The 14,939-nt window shown below is 55.9% G+C and overlaps 2 protein-coding genes across 11 annotated transcripts in view; one reads left to right on the top strand and one right to left on the bottom strand.

Moving 5' to 3' along the window:
• Recql5 (RecQ protein-like 5) overlaps positions 1-611 on the top strand; it is a 40,920-nt gene extending 40,309 nt beyond the window's left edge. For 8 of the 10 annotated variants that reach the window (XR_003949327.1, XR_003949326.1, XR_003949325.1 and 5 more), the window contains one exon: positions 48-606. Coding sequence is in view for 7 of the 10 variants with exons in the window: in XM_006532359.4 (XP_006532422.1) it covers positions 48-148 (101 nt within the window). In the remaining 3 variants the exon portion in view is untranslated. Of the gene's footprint in view, positions 1-47 lie in introns of all 10 variants that reach the window. The other 2 variants (XM_006532361.4, NM_130454.2) reach the window with 1 other exon arrangement.
• The window catches only part of Myo15b (myosin XVB), a 34,693-nt gene continuing 20,342 nt past the window's right edge, over positions 589-14,939 (bottom strand). Inside the window, exons 25-64 of the mRNA NM_001384233.1 lie at positions 14,764-14,894; positions 13,553-13,648; positions 13,220-13,455; positions 12,959-13,137; positions 12,698-12,770; positions 11,863-12,024; positions 11,602-11,702; positions 11,429-11,505; positions 11,228-11,309; positions 10,899-10,997; positions 10,696-10,799; positions 10,204-10,395; positions 9,922-10,003; positions 9,688-9,789; positions 9,299-9,599; positions 9,121-9,208; positions 8,801-9,026; positions 8,018-8,130; positions 7,753-7,812; positions 7,110-7,185; positions 6,897-7,015; positions 6,697-6,815; positions 6,481-6,622; positions 6,233-6,344; positions 6,002-6,144; positions 5,499-5,641; positions 5,276-5,339; positions 5,112-5,184; positions 4,718-4,794; positions 3,270-3,340; positions 3,069-3,184; positions 2,875-2,969; positions 2,677-2,754; positions 2,495-2,591; positions 2,238-2,383; positions 1,983-2,101; positions 1,572-1,705; positions 1,268-1,401; positions 1,018-1,158; positions 589-923 (exon numbers count right to left, since the gene is read on the bottom strand). Of these exons, the coding sequence (NP_001371162.1) occupies positions 852-923; positions 1,018-1,158; positions 1,268-1,401; positions 1,572-1,705; positions 1,983-2,101; positions 2,238-2,383; positions 2,495-2,591; positions 2,677-2,754; positions 2,875-2,969; positions 3,069-3,184; positions 3,270-3,340; positions 4,718-4,794; positions 5,112-5,184; positions 5,276-5,339; positions 5,499-5,641; positions 6,002-6,144; positions 6,233-6,344; positions 6,481-6,622; positions 6,697-6,815; positions 6,897-7,015; positions 7,110-7,185; positions 7,753-7,812; positions 8,018-8,130; positions 8,801-9,026; positions 9,121-9,208; positions 9,299-9,599; positions 9,688-9,789; positions 9,922-10,003; positions 10,204-10,395; positions 10,696-10,799; positions 10,899-10,997; positions 11,228-11,309; positions 11,429-11,505; positions 11,602-11,702; positions 11,863-12,024; positions 12,698-12,770; positions 12,959-13,137; positions 13,220-13,455; positions 13,553-13,648; positions 14,764-14,894 (4,775 nt within the window). The 3' untranslated portion in view covers positions 589-851. The remainder of the gene's footprint in view (positions 924-1,017; positions 1,159-1,267; positions 1,402-1,571; positions 1,706-1,982; positions 2,102-2,237; positions 2,384-2,494; positions 2,592-2,676; positions 2,755-2,874; positions 2,970-3,068; positions 3,185-3,269; positions 3,341-4,717; positions 4,795-5,111; positions 5,185-5,275; positions 5,340-5,498; positions 5,642-6,001; positions 6,145-6,232; positions 6,345-6,480; positions 6,623-6,696; positions 6,816-6,896; positions 7,016-7,109; positions 7,186-7,752; positions 7,813-8,017; positions 8,131-8,800; positions 9,027-9,120; positions 9,209-9,298; positions 9,600-9,687; positions 9,790-9,921; positions 10,004-10,203; positions 10,396-10,695; positions 10,800-10,898; positions 10,998-11,227; positions 11,310-11,428; positions 11,506-11,601; positions 11,703-11,862; positions 12,025-12,697; positions 12,771-12,958; positions 13,138-13,219; positions 13,456-13,552; positions 13,649-14,763; positions 14,895-14,939) is intronic.

The raw sequence follows: 14,939 nt of genomic DNA, 5'->3' as shown, positions 1-14,939 counted from the left end.
CCAGACACGGGTCCTTACCTTCTCCTGTGTCCCCTACCCTTCTGCAGTGAAGGAAGAGGCCCAGAGCCTCATCAAGCAGTTCTTCCACAATCGTGCCCGCTGTGAGAGTGAAGCTGACTGGCACAGCCTGCGTGGCCCACAGCGATGAGTGCAGCTGGCTGGGCAGCCCTCCTTGCCACAGGCACCAGCTTTCTCAGGGTCTTTCTTCCCATGCCCAAACCTCACTTTGGAGGTGTTACTAGACACCCAAATGAAGTGGAAGGTCAGAGGTCAGACCACCCTCCCATTTAAACCCCGCTTCTCCTGCCTTCCTATCCAGGTCCCTAGATGAGAAGGTCCAGATAATATGGCCGCTGCCAGGTGGGGGTGGGCTGGGAGAACCAATGGGCCTCCTGTCTTGTACCTAAGTTCTCTATCAGGGTGATGCCCATTCCAGTCCTCCACTGCCCTCTTCCAGGAGATGCCAGGCAGTAGGCCTTGTTCTAGCAGAGCTCTCTGGGAGAGAAGCAGCCGTTCTCCAAGCCCTGAGCTCTGCTGGTCGGGAAGGCCAGGCACAAGTGAGCCATTTGCGAGAATAAAGTCCTCCGGTGGAGACACATGCTCACACACAATCTTTTCTTGGGTGTTTTACTTGTGCCGCTTTCGAGCTGGGTGGGCATTTTCCCTGGGGCTAGCCAGCAAATGCCCCAACTCCTGTTGCAGTCCACCCCAGAGGGGATGTGTCTGCCTATTCTCCCAGGTGACACAACTTTGCCTTTTGGCCTCCACGTGGGGTGGGGGGTTGTGCAGCGGATTCAGAGCAGGACTAAGGCAGACTGCCCAGTGAGAGACCGCTGCCTTATCTCCACTCCTCAGAGGAGACCTGGCCACTGAGTGGACATGCTGCCCAGCAGGAAGATGATGGTGTGCTGCAGCTCCTGGGCCTGCGGGGCAGACAGGGCTCAGTGTAGCTCCACCCCCACCACCTCAGTGAATACACACTCTTCCTTCCTGGGGGCCTCAGGCTTGGCCACTCACCTGTGGCAACTCCAACCAGATGGTCTGGGGGTTGTCAACAGAGCCATAGTTGAGTTCTAGGCCAGGGGGCCCGTCCTCCTGCAGTGGGCTCAGCAGGTGGAGCTGCTTCAGGTCTTTTAGCATGACAGAGCAGCAGAGTTCCTGGGGCAGCAAACAGACCGGAGATTGGTTCCCCGGGTGGAGGGGTTAGCAATGAACTGTATGAGGAATGACGGGGTTCCAGCCAGCACAAGAACAGGCCTCTGCCTACCTGAGAGCTGGGGTCCATGAGGACCAGGTGCTGACGGTTCAGCCCCAGGAGGCCTGGTCCAGGGAGGGCCAGCTTACTCACTCTCAGCACTACGTACACAGTGTAGCCAAAGAGGGGCAGCTGCGCTGTGCTCTCTGCAGGTAGAGACCAGGGCAAGGGTCTCGGCTGCTGATCTCTGGGACCTACCCCACTTTACCATGCAAGATAGAGGCCTCCTCGCCTTCCCACCTCCACCCCTCCCCTCCTGGACCTTGACCATCACAGGCAGCAGGCCCTTGATACATAGATCTTGATGCAGACCTACCTATAAAGCCAATCTGTGCTCTCTGCTTGCTGTACCCTTGCATCTGCCTCAGCTCCTGGGTCACCAAGCTCTTTATGTTGGCTGTGTTCACCTGCCATTGCAGTGGCTTGGGAATATAAGACAGCAGCTCTTGCCTAAGGTACAGAGCCAGGGTCATTTCGGCCTGTGGGCATGGACCACCTGGTGCGGGGTGGAGCATGCAGTGCCAGATAATGCCTGGCACCTATTCCGGATAATGACCCTGGGGCCTTGTTCAGGAGCACGTTGGGGAGGGGCAGGAAGAGAGGTATTTCTACTCCGGGTCAGTCTGGTCAGGGTCGGGATAGGCTGAGAGAAGGGGTCTTGGCTCTGAAGGGGGTAGGCAGGAGCCACCTTTAGGTGTGGGGGAGGGGCTGAGCTGGGTCCACTCACTCTGATGGAGGACTAGAAGTTCCGGTTTTGTCGAAGTGTTGGAAGGCAGCAAGCTGGGCAAGTAGAGCCTCTGCCTGGGTGCTGACTATCAGCTTCCCTTGCAGGTAGTCCCGAAGCACCTGGGGGGGAGGTCTGTGTCACAACCTCCCCAGCAGCTGGTGGCTTCTCTTGTCACAGAGCGTCATTGTAGAGAGGGGAGTCTAAAGGTTGCCCAGACTGGCACTGCACAGCAGTTTCCGGGCAGGGGGGTCTGACCTGGCCATAGTGGGTTTCCGTGTAGGTGGAGTGATCAAAATGCAGTGGAGTCTCCCAACCAAGCCGTCGGCTGTGAAGGCTCATGTCCTGGTCCGTCACCACATTGTTGATGTACTCATGGGGTGACAGCGGCCGAACCAGCTCACCTGTATAGGGGACCCATGCCAGCACTGTCCACAGACACAGCACAGAATCTGCGTTTCTGTGGCATTGACAGTGGTCTGGGCAGGTAAGGCTATCCCGGCCCCTGGGCTCACCTTCTCCTTTGATGAGAAAGAGGGCAAATTCCTGCACTTCTTCCAAGTCTGTGATGCCCATCTGTCCACACAGCTCCTCTAGCACTTCCCCTGCCACCTGGGCGCATGGACAGGCCATGATGATGGAGACTGGAGCCCAGAGCATAGGCAGGAAGCCCCTTTCCCTGGTAGCCCCCACTCACTGTGAATGTCTGTGAATTCGTCCTGTAGTCCACACCCCCAGGCAGGTGAATTAGAAGCAAACGAACTGCTTGCCCTTTCTGTTGGGTAAGTTGTAAGGTTAGTCTTCAGCAATCAGAGGTCCCTGTTCCCCTGTCAGCACCACCACCCCACCCCATTATAGGAGAGTCCTGAAAGGCCCATCTGTCCACTCCTAGTACCAGAAAAGCATTCATTTCACCAGGTAACGGCAGCTGCTGGCGTCCCCCATATTTAACTGTGCGCTGGAGGTTCTCCTGGCTCCTCCTGGCCAACTCTGCAGAGAGCCAGAATGATGGAGGTCATGGATGTGTCCAAGCCCTTTGTGGGGCAGGGCATTCTCAACCCTGGACATCCCTCTTCCCATCCCAGGCACCTTCACTGGGGCTGGAATCCTGCAGGAACTTGGTCACATAGGGCATCAGCGTGGTCGATGGTGCAAAGAAGCCTGTGAAGAGGCTGAGGACGCTCCAGCCCAGAGCACAGTGCTTTCTGCAGGGCAGAGCTGGGCTTCAGGCTGGCCAACCACAGTGCTGGTCCCACCTGAGTCCCTACCTATCCCACAAGCCCCACTCACGGCTGGGGGTGTCCTGTGACTTGCTTGATGACCTGGCAGTACATCTCGTCCCTAAGGTCATCTTGGCACAGCTGTGGGAATGGGAAGAGTGGGTAAGGCAGAGGCAGGCCAGCGGAGCCCAGGGGGCTGCTGGGAGTGATGGCTGCCTGGAGCCTGAGTGAAGGTGACATCCCAGGAGTCACCTCTTCTCTTTACCCTCAACAGCTGCCAGCTTTTGCCCAGCCCAACTGGTCACTTATTTTTACACTCAATTGGAGATGGAACCCAGGATCTTCAGGATGTTAGACAGTGGGGCTGGAGAGGGCCCAGTTAAGAGCTCTTGCTGCTCCTGTCTGTAGAAGACTAGAGTGCAGTTCCTAGTGCCTGCTTCAGGCAGATCACCTAGAACTCCAGCCTCAGGGGACCTAACACCCTCTCTTCTAGCCTCTGCTGTCACCTGCATGTGTGGGCACACATAAGTCACATGATTAAATCTTCAAAAGAATGCTAAGCAGCTGGCAAAATGGCTCAGTGGGTATGAGGACATTCCTGACCAATTCCTGTCCCAGTAATTGACATGGTGGAAGGCGAGACCAGGTCCTCCACAGGTTGTCCTCGAGCCCTGGGGCGCACGCACAGAATAAACAAGATTTAACAGTGCTAACCAAGTGCTCTCTAGCACTGTGGCGAAAGAGGCAGCTGTGACAACTACCCTTTAACTTGCCTCTCTGAACACTCTTGGTTACCTTTGCTCACTCTTGCCTGTCCCTGCTGCATGCCTTTGGCCTCTGTTGTACGCCTTTGGCCGCTCCAGCTCTCCCAGCTAGTTCAGCCCCTGCCTCCAGTCTAGAGTCTCTCCCATTCAGAAATCAGGAACTTTACAACTCCCATGTCTAACACAGATCCTCTGCCAGCCCAGACCTGTTCACTAAGGCTGGTCTCTGCTCTCTGGCTTCACACCCACAGTAAGCTCTATGACATCCCCACCCCGACCCCTGCCTCTTCCCTCTTTGCTGCTGCCTCTGGGCCCAGGCCTCACCCTCCCTCGCCTGGGGTCATCACAGTAACTTCCTTTCCTCCTTAAGTTCCTAGAACTTAAGGGTCGGGTCGGCAACAGCACAATCATATCACGGCTTACAACTATCTGTACAGCTACAGTGCACTCATATACATAAAAAAAAATAAAATAAATCTTTCAAAGACCCCCCCCAAAAAAAAAACAAAAAATAGAAAAAGAAAAGAAAGTATTTTGAAAAAATTTGGACGCTGGGTAGGGGTAGGGGAGGAAGACAGGCAGGCAGGAGGAAGGCAGGCAGGAGAAAGGCAGGAAGGCAGGCTGGCTGTCAGGCAGGCAGGCAGGAGTCAGGAAGGAAGGAAGGAAGGAAGGCAGGAAGGCAGGAAGGCAGGAAGGCAGGAAGGCAGGCAGGCAGGAAGGCTCCTCCAGGTCTTGGCACACAGTCCTTGCTTACCTTCAGCAGCTCATAGAGCAGACTCAGCTCGTCCTTGCCCCGGGGCTTAGGCTGGTCCCCCATAAACTGCATCAGAGCTGCAGGCAGGATGTGGAGCACAGTTAGCAGGGCCTGGCAGTGCCACCTCATAAGGCCTAATATCTGATGCCTTCCTCTCCAGACACACCAGGGCAGACAGGAGGAAACAGACTTAGGGAAACCCCGAGGGTGCCAGTGTCAGCGGCTGCCCCAGATGCTACACAGCCCATGGATGGAAACACAGGCTGGTGGGGCAGACTTCCCAAACTGGCAGATGGGCAGATCCGGGGAGAGCTCAATGTGAGAGGGGAGCCGGGTGCCCAGGTCCAAAGCACTGTGCACATGGGGACCAAGGCCACCGCCTGCAGCCACTTACCCTTGAAGCCAGCCACAGCTTTACTGTTTGTGTCCCCATTGCAGAAGCTGGTAAGGGATTCCTGGATGGGGTCCTGTGGCCAGAGAGTCTTAGCTGTCATCTAAGGCCATGGGAGTCAGAAGGCAGATCCTAGGGCCAGACGCCTCCCCCACCAGGCCCCTTGCCTTAGTGTACTGGATCAGGTTGATGGCAGCTTTCTCTTTGGTGTCTCTACTCATCTGGGTCAGCCTGTAGAGGGCAGAGGGAAAAATAGCCCTGCTTGCTTGGTCTTGCCCTTGTCCCAGGTCATGAAGCCCACGGTAAGACCAATGACCTGGTGACGCCGTGGGACTTTTATTGGGGAAAGCCGAGGACAGACAGGCACAGGGACTGGCTCAGGGCACTCACCAGGTATGAGGCTTCCGGAAATAGCGCAGGGCAAATTCCTGCATGGTGTAGTTGTGGGGGTCGGCAGACAAAGAGCTGTAGGTTGTAAAGGAGGTGGCCTCCGAGTCTTCACTGGGTTCTTGTTTCCTGGGATGGGTGGGGCGCTGGGAGCACAGGAAATTTGGTACCACCCCAGTACCCACCATCTAGCCCAGAGGCCCAATACTCACTCTCAGGCCCTGGTCCCCATACCCATTAGACCCAAGAGGAGTGACACCAGAAACCAGGAAAACCAAGGTTATTTATTAAGCATCCTCTATGGAGACACTGAACTAAGTACCAGAGTTAGAGGGTGTGACTTACAGTCTCACAAATGGCAAAAAGTCAGGAGATGGTAAAGGACAGGAACACATTGAGCCCTGGCCACCAGGACAGGAAGTGGACAACACCCGAAGCAACCCTGCTCTTTCCTTCTCAGTCTCCAAGTTAGGCCTGTATCACTTCACCTCTTCTGTCTTCCTCACCTCCTGAGCTGGCCCCAGCTTACTCTTGCGTTGCCAGCTGTTTCTCTTTCCCAGGGAAAAGGAGAGGTCGGGGGCAGCAGCTGGCTGCACCACGTCATCGGGAAAGAGTCCGGAGCGGCCCCCGGCAGAACCGAACTGCCAGCCTAGAAGGCATTCCCAAACGACAGCTCACCTACCTCGCCTTGCCCCTCGTTCCCCGTGACAGCCTCCCTCTGCCAGCCCTGGGGATACCTGGTTCCAGAGCGGTCACTGGCAGTAACCTAATGAGGTCCCCACGGTGGAAACTGAGGAGGCTATTGTCATCGGTGATGTAGCTGCGCAGGGCGATGACATAGCCGGAGTCCTGCGGGTAGGTGGGTGAGCTATTTACTACCCGCCTGGGCAGCCTCCCACCCAGTAACTCGGGAGTACCGGGAACCGTGACTTAAACTCAACCCAGGGGCACCGGGCAGCACAAGGCAGCCCCCCCCCCCACTTGCCTTCCTGAGTTCACTCAGAAATAGATCCACCATGGCCTTGATGGCCCTCGCCCAGGCTGTGTGCAGTATCAGCTGCTCATTCTTCAAGGACAGCTCCAGGGTGGATCTGCCCCTGCACTGCACGGTCAGGACTTCAGCATAGCTGTGGACAGAGCCAGAGTGTCAGCTAGAGACCGATCCTGGCCACACTCCGGTCCCGGCTCTGCACCAGCTCACCTGTAGGAACAGAGTGTCTTCAGCTGGTCCAGGTGGAAGCTCGGGCTTTGGGTCACCTTCAGCAGCCGCAGTCCCCGGTGAGACACACCCAGCAGCTGTACATCGCTGCCACTCTCACCCTGTCGGGAAGGCGAGTGGGTCAGTCACGCTCCCGGCCCAAAGCTGAGCTGAGTCACACTCCTTAAACCCGAGCCACTGACCGAGACTGGGAAGATGCGGGAGAAGTAATTGGCCCAGTTGTCCCGAGCAGCGACCACGATGCGTTTTTTGATGCTGTCTTCAACAATGTCAAGGGTCTCCAGACTCACCTCCAAGTCTCCTGTGGGCAGGAGGGTCCATGACATCCTTGCTCCCATGACACTTCCCCTCAAGGGCAGGGCCAGCCCCCGTACCCCAGCTCTGAGGACCCATACCCAGAAGGCCTTTCATTTTGTGCCGCTCATCCTGTGAGATCCGGGTGCAGGACTCTGTGAAGGTGTCCCGCAGGATCTGCAGGCAGAGCAAGGTGGTCAGACCAGGTCTGGAGACCAGAACTCACCCACAGTGGTATGGGTGTGCGATGCACAGGGCCCAGTGGCAGTGCATATATTACCCAGCAGTGCCAGCTGAATCCGGCTTGGGACACAGGGACAGGCAGAGGGATGGGGGACAACGGAGAAGGCTCCTGAAGCCCAGGATTATGTCCAAACCTAGAGCTCTTCTTCCCCACCCCACATCCACCACAACCCTTCCTTGGGCACCATGGTCTGCCGCCGTCGGCATAGTGTATCAGCTGAAATACACCGCCCTGCCAAAAGTGACCAAGTAATGACCATTTATGAAGCACCTAGTGTGTGCTACAGCCTGGGCCACGTACACTTTGGCCCTCTCATTTGCAAAACTAAGTTGGTCACCGTGCCTATTTTGTAAGGACCCTGTGAGGCAGGGCTCTGCACCAAGGCAGTGCTCTCTGAGTACCCTCGCAGGCTGTTAAGTAGGCCCAGGTTTGAGCAAGGGTTCCCCGGATGCAGTTGATCTATGGGCGTGGCCGGTTGGTGGGCGTGGCCATGCCCTCACCTGCTGGCAGAGGAGACTGAGGCAGTATGGATGACTGAAGTTCTCCCGGGGGTAGAACACCTGCCACACAGAGGAAAGAGCCGAGATCACACCAAGCTGTGTCTTTCCGTGCCTACCTCTGTCCTCCCAGGCCCAGCCGAGAAAACCAGCTTTGAAAAGGTGGTTCATGTGGAAAGAGGTGCGCAGGGCTTTTGGGCCAGGACCTCACACAGCCCGCCACTGCCCAGCCACCCCCGGAAGCCCGAGGCCCCACCCCCGTGCTCACCTCCTTGCGTAAGAACAACTTCCAGGGTGCATTGGCATAGGAGAAGCACACACTTCCAGAGGGCACAAGGAGCTTTGTGGAGATGTTCTTGTCCTCCATGGGCTCTGTCAAGGCTGCCAGAGGGAGAGGAGAGCCTTAAAATGAAGGCCAACGAGCCAGGCATGGTGGCGGGCGCCTTTAATCCCAGCACTTGGGAGGCAGAGGCAGGAGGATTTCTGGGTTCGAGGCCAGCCTGGTCTACAGAATGAGTTCCAGGACAGCCAGGACTACACAGAGAAACCCTGTCTCGAAAAACCAAAAAAAAAAAAAAAAAAAAAAAAAAAAAAAAAAAGATGAGGGCCAACAGAGTTGCGACTGAGGTGCTGGAGACCCTCATTATGGCCTGTTTTTCTCGGCCTCTAACTACATCAGCTGTGACTCCTGCCATTATCCTGCCTTCATTTCTGGTCCTGAGTTTTTTTTTCCCAGTGTCCCTGACCATGCTAGCTTCATCCACTGAGTCTCCACCCCTACCCCCACCCCCATCAAAACACATGTCAGGTCTACATCAAGGACAACGCCCTATAAAGGTCAGTTCTTTAGTGCCAGACAGGCTCCAAGGTGCCTCTGCCCTACCCTGGATAGGAATGAGGAATCCAGGCCTCTAAGGCTCCAAAGTCCAGATGCCAAAACAGCTGGCCTCAGCCAAATGGGGATGATGACTTCCGCCATGAGTCCCAAGAGGCTGTCATGAGTGCTGCCACCAACCCAAAGAGCCTCAACACTGGAAAGGGGGTTCCTTACCATGAGACTCCACTGAAGGGGTCTTGGGCTCCCCAGACAGAGGCGGTGGGAGTGCTGGTGGAGGCGGGGGTGCTGGAGCTGTAGGTGGGTTTGGACTACATGGGCCAAACAAGTCCCGAAGGGGTCCCTGCTTTTCCTGGATGGATAGGGAAGGCTCAAGACGAGGTCGAGCCTTAGGTCGAGGAACTACAGCCGGTGGAGAGCTCTTCCCTTGGTTAGGCGATGTCTGCAAGAGCAGCACAAGTCAAGGACAAGTTTACCCTGGAAGCCCAGGACCCCTGAAGAAGATGGATGGTTGGGGGTTGGGGGGCGGGGCTCACCGATAGGGGCAAGTGGACGCCATTTATCCCTAACTTAGCCAAAGCCTCATCCTTAGGGTCATTTTTCTTCTGAAAAGTTTTGATGGGCCTCGTGGAAGAGAGAGAAAGTTAGTAACGCACACAGCGACCGATTGCCCAAGGAGAGAAACAGCTCTGGTCACACGGCCCCAGGGGCTACCTGGTGGGTTGTACGGGCACAGCCACAGGCCCTGGACGGCTCTGGTACATTCGGATGATGTTTCGGATTTCCCTGCTGGGTTGCGGGCGTGGAGGTGCGGAGTTGGAGCTCTGCACTGGGGGTACCCTGCTGGGTTTGGGGTGCTGAGGTGCGGAGTTGGAGCTGTGCACCGGGGGATCCTCGCCCTGGGTCGGTACTTCCTCCTGGGCGGGCTCTGCCTCATCTTCCTTTACGGCTTTGGGCCTGCTTGCCTTCAGCGGCTTCTTCACAACCGGGGGAGGGGGAGGAGGAGGGGACAACTCTGTCGGGAAGAGAGGAGCGGATTGAAGACAGGGACCACGGGAACCGGGAACCGCGGGAAGCACAGGACCGCAGCCCACCACACCCACCGGCGGTCTCCTCCTCCTCCTCCTCCGTCTCCTCCATCTCCTCTTGGGGGATCTGAACCTTGGCTGGAGGTTTCACCGTCTTCACTCTGATCGGCTCTTGCCCTGAAAATGCCAGATGGCATTTTACAGCTCCCCTGTCACCCGGCTACACTGGCAGAGGAGCAGAGTGCAGCCTCCCCTCCCCAGGCTACAGGCATCCGTTAATGACATGGCTGCCACCCTGAGCACCCTTACCCATCTTCTGGAAATAGTCCCGTTTCTGTTGGAAGCTCTTGGGGCGCTGAGGCTTGCTTTCAGCTTCCTCTGGGGTGTCCTCCTGGCAGAAGGAAGAAATGAAGAGCAGCTCCCCCAGACAGCCATGCCCCTGTCCTCATGACTTCCCCTTCTGGTAGCTTCTCAGACCCCATCCTGCCTGCCCTCCCAGTGTCTCATCTTGATAGGTCCGGCAGCTACCTGTCACCCATCGCACACCAGACCACACCTGACCCAGAGCTCTACCTAACCTAGGTTTCTTACTCTCAAGCCAACACCCGAAGGCTCTAGGTTACTCTCTGGCTTCTCTTGGGGGGCAGGAGGCTTCTTGGCCTTGGGAGCAGTGGTTGAGGGTGGAGGCTGGGAGGTGGCCCCAGAGGTCTGAGCTTGGTGCTGGTGTCTCTGATTCTGCTGCTCCAGGGACAGGCTCATGGCCTGGGTGGTCATCTGCTGCGCCTTGAGGAAAGGAGAGACAAGCCCAATAAGAGCATGGGCTGGCCCCACCTCCATGCCTGCACACATGCTCCAGGCAGCCCCACTGCCTGGCCACAGTTTTTGTTTGTTTGTTTGTTTGTTTGTTTGTTTGTTTTTGTTTTTTGTTTTGTATTTGAGACAGGGTTTCTCTGTATAGCTCTAGCTGTCCTGGAACTCACTCTGTAGACCAGGCTGAACTCAGAAATCCTCCTGCCTCTGCCTCCCGAGTGCTGGGATTAAAGGCGTGTGCCACCACCGCCCGGCTCCGTCCACAGTTCTTACCAGAATCATCGCCTGCTGGTTGATGAAGTTTTGCTGCTGTAGTGCCAGCTGCCTTGAGTCCAAACTGGGCACCAGAGGCTGTGGCTGGGGTGGCACCATCATGGCTATAAAGAACAGCAGATGTCCAGAGCAGGTAAGAGCCACGGCCAGGTCTGAATCTCTTGGTCCTAGGTACCATCCTGGTTCCCTTAACCCAGCCTCACCTGGCATGGTTGGGACTGCGCCCATGGCTGGCATGACGGGCATCGGTGCGGGTATCATAGCTGGCTGGTAGCTAGGTGCCTGCACCATACCTGGGTACACTAAGGGAACAGGGTCTCTCAGGTCCAGACCTATTTGACCCCCACATACCTCCTTCTTCCTCCAGCCCCAGGGAAAAAGAAAAGCATTGGCTGCACGGGTATGTGGGGTGTGTGTGTGTGTGGGGGGGTGCTAGCTAAAGCTCCCGTCTCAGCTGCCTGTGGAGATTCAGAGCACTCTTGCCTGTGCTGCTGGGCCGGGGAGGCCCTAGAGAGACACCATCTCTACTCACCCATGGGGTAGCCCTGCTGGGTGGGCCCAACAGAGCCCCCTCCCTTCATGCGTCTGCTCAGGGCCCAGCCTTGTTCCAGATCCTGAAGGGACAACGTGCACCGTCAGAGCTAGAGCCTTGCAGGAACAGGATTGGACAGGCCCCCAGCCCCAGTCCTGGCCCCAACCCCAAAGCAAAGGGGAAGGTGTGTAGGCCACTCACACTGAAACCCGGAGCGAGCGCTGGTTCAAAGAGGTGGTCCACGAAACCATCCAGGTTCTCAGGCTTACTGGCCTCGCCTGTTGGGCAAGAGTAAGTTCCTGCATCTATGGGGGTGAGAGGCCACCTCTGAACCCAACCCCAGCCCATTCTCTGCCAACCTCAGTGTGCCTTACCCGGAGGGCGGCTGCTGGCCAGTATTGGGGCTGGACCTGGAGGGAGTCCTGGGGGCAGGGAAGGAGCCTGGACACCAGGGGCTGGAGGGATGCTCTCAGCTCTGTGGGAAAGAGTGAATCTAGCTAAGGGACTGCTGTGGACATCACCACTAAGAGGAGTGCAGACTGTTAGGTGAGAAGTCTTCAACATCTATGCACCGCATGATGGCGGGATGGCTGTGGGGTTACCATTTGGGGACAGGGCAGATGGGTGACACATACAAACCAAGAGGAGTGATGGGGTAGTTGTGGGGACCAGCTGGGTCTCCCAAGTCCTCAGTCTGGCCTATTAGGTCCAACACAAAGTCACAGCCAGGCAAGTCACGCCAAGCATCCCCAGAATGCAGTGACACAGACCAGCCACGAGGGGGCGCCTCCAGGCCTCTGGGTGGGACAAGAGAGAGACGTGGAGATAGATGATCAGGAATAGGTAGCTGACAACCCTTCAGGAATGGAGGGCAGTCTTTGAGGGAGAGGGCCCTTCCTAATGATGTCCTCATCCCACATGTGAGGCAGGAGCTCAACCTCACTCAGCAGTCTCAGACTGAGACTCCTATTTATACCTCAAAGCCCTTCTGGTTATCTCCAAGTTCTAATATCCCATCCGCTTGCCTATGGAGTTAGGATCTGGGCCTTATGCTGTCACAGTGCCCGTCATTTAGAATCTCTGTTTTCAGGGCTGGAGAGATGGCGCAGTGGTTAAGAGCACTGACTGCTCTTCTAAAGGTCCTGAGTTCAAATCTCAGCAACCACATGGTGGCTCACAACCATCTGTAATGAGATCTGATGTCCTCTTCCCGGGTGTCTGAAGATAGCTACAGTGTACTTACAAATAAGTAAATAAATCTTAAAAAAAAAAGAAAAAAGACCCTTCCATTAAAAAAAAAAAATCTCTGTTTTCTCTCTGAAATCTACAGTTGGAGCCCATCCACCCTAAAATCTTCTCTTTCTATTCACTGAGGATCAATATCCATTCCTAGGCCATCAGGGGCATGCAGTAGAGCAGCAGTCAGCGGTCAGCAGTCTGCTGCGCTGTCCCACCCTGAGCTTGCCATACCTGCTCTGTAGGATCCACCCTGCAAACTGCTCTCCCGTGGTCCAGGATTCCACTTCCGCGGAGTAGCTTTCCTCTGTGGAGGGGCAGTTAGAGGGAGGGTAAGAGACACAGGGCTCCACCCTGACAGTTAACCAGTTAGTGTCCCCACACCAGACCTAGGACATGAGGATCTCAGGGCAGGGCAATAAAATGGCTGAGGCAGGAGGAGACCAGGGAGCCAGGGCAGGGCTGGCTGCACTGGCTGAGGGAGGCAGGCCTCACCGTTGAATGTGAACACATCCAGCGCCATGCGGCCCCGACGTAAACCAGCCTTCCACTCAAGTTGTGTGGGTGGGTGGGACCTCGAAGCCATGGGAGCCAGCGGTGTCTGCTCCAGGGCACCTAACAGCTTGTGCTGGCACAGGGCTGCCATGCCACTGGGAGCCTGGTCAGATACAAATCTGTGGGGACAAGGCGGGGCTGCTGCAAGCTTGGTGGGGGATCTGGTCCCACTCACAGGGCCCTACCCACTGGGCTTCCTACTTGAGCAGTGGCTTCTCCAGGGCAGGTGTGGGAGCAAAGGAGCTGAGCAGGATCACCATTAGGGCCCAGCCACGCTGATTCTGTTGCTCATCTGGGTTGCGCCACAGCTGGGCCACCAGCTGGCTGAAGAGCTCATCTCGGAGTCCCGGCCGTCGCTGGGCCTGCTGCACGAGGAACGTGCCCATGGTCTGCTCTTGCCAGGACTGCAGAGATCCTTCCCCCAGGAGCCGCAGCATCTGTGGGCACAAAAGCCAGGCCAGGAAGCACAGGGCTCCCCTGCACCTTGCCCGTCCTTACAGTGGCCACCCTGTCCCTCCTGGAGGAGTCACTCACCACCCTGTTGATCTCCAGAGCCTGCTGAGGGTTCTCGCCATCTAACCGCGTCAGGGGCTCGTCCAGTGGCTGCCCTGGTCGAGGCAGAAATGGCTTCTGGAGAGAAGGAGGGTGTCATAGTGTTTGTCCTCTGAATTGACCAGAGAGGAAAGGTGTGTGCGCATGTGTGTGTGTGTGTGTGTGTGTGTGTGTGCGCGCGTGCATGCGTGTGTGTTACATGGACATGCATGTGTAGGTGTCACTCAGAAGAATACGAGTCCTCTTCCTTGTTTGCCCTGATATAGTCTGTTACGGAACTGACAAGCTTGCTGTTTTGCATAGGCCTACTGGCCAGCAATTCCAGGGGTTCATCTGCCCCTGTTTTCTAACACTAGGGTTACAGACATGCGTGGTCATCCCTGGCTTCTTACATGGGTGCTCAGGAAGCCTTACCCAGTGAGAAGCTCCCCACCTTTGATTCTTTCATTAACGGACACCAAGCCAGGACGAGTCCCCTGTGCCTTCAATCCCAGCACTTGGGAAGCAGTGACAGGCTGATGATCTCTGGGAGGAGTTCCAGGCCAGCCAGGACTACCCAAGTTAAGACCCCCACCTTTAACTTTATTAAAATAAGGTTGGGCATGGTGTGACATATGCCTTTCATGCCAGCACTTGGGAGGCAGGGGCAGGTGGATCTCTGAATTTGAGGCCAGTCTGGTCTACAGAGTGAGTTCTAGGACAACAGGGCTACACAGTGAGACCCTGTATCAATAAATAAATTAATCAAAATACATTGGTAATTTCTGAGTTCGAGGCCAGCCTGGTCTACAAAGTGAGTTCCAGGACAGCCAGGGCTATACAGAGAAACCCTGTCTCTAAAAACCAAAAAAAAAAAAAAAAAAAAAAAAAAAAAATTGGTAAATAAACTAACACAAGAATCTTTTTGTACGTGCCGTTATGAATCCTGCTTTTTATATTTAATCCTCTGGCATGGGAAGTTTCCCAGGTGGTTAAACCTTCTTTAAGGACACAACTTTAACGTAGGGCAACCCCACAGTTACAGTAAAGGTGTGGCCGAAATGAGCCTGTGCATTGGAAACTTCTGGGTAAGGACTGTTTCCCAAGCAGCTTTGCTGACCACGGGAATGTCCTGGGAGAAGGTGGACACCTGTTTGTGCCTGGTGGGAGTTACACAGGAGCTTCTGAATGCCAGGAACCCAGAGGCGACTCACCTGAAAGCTGGTGGATACAAAACTGGAGAAGGGAAACTGGTCAATGTCTGGAGGGAGAGTCAGGCTGGGCCGGGCGGGGACCTCAGGTGGCAGGGACTCTGTGATGCTCCCCGTCAGCAAGGCCTGGTGGCCTGGGAAGGAACACAAGAGGCAGCCTAGGACACTCAGTTCTGCCA

Source organism: Mus musculus, chromosome 11 (genome assembly GCF_000001635.26).
Source record: "Mus musculus strain C57BL/6J chromosome 11, GRCm38.p6 C57BL/6J".
Lineage (NCBI taxonomy): Eukaryota > Metazoa > Chordata > Mammalia > Rodentia > Muridae > Mus > Mus musculus.
The sequence above is the reverse complement of the archived record's forward strand: the minus strand, read 5'-3'. Positions and strand labels throughout refer to the sequence as shown.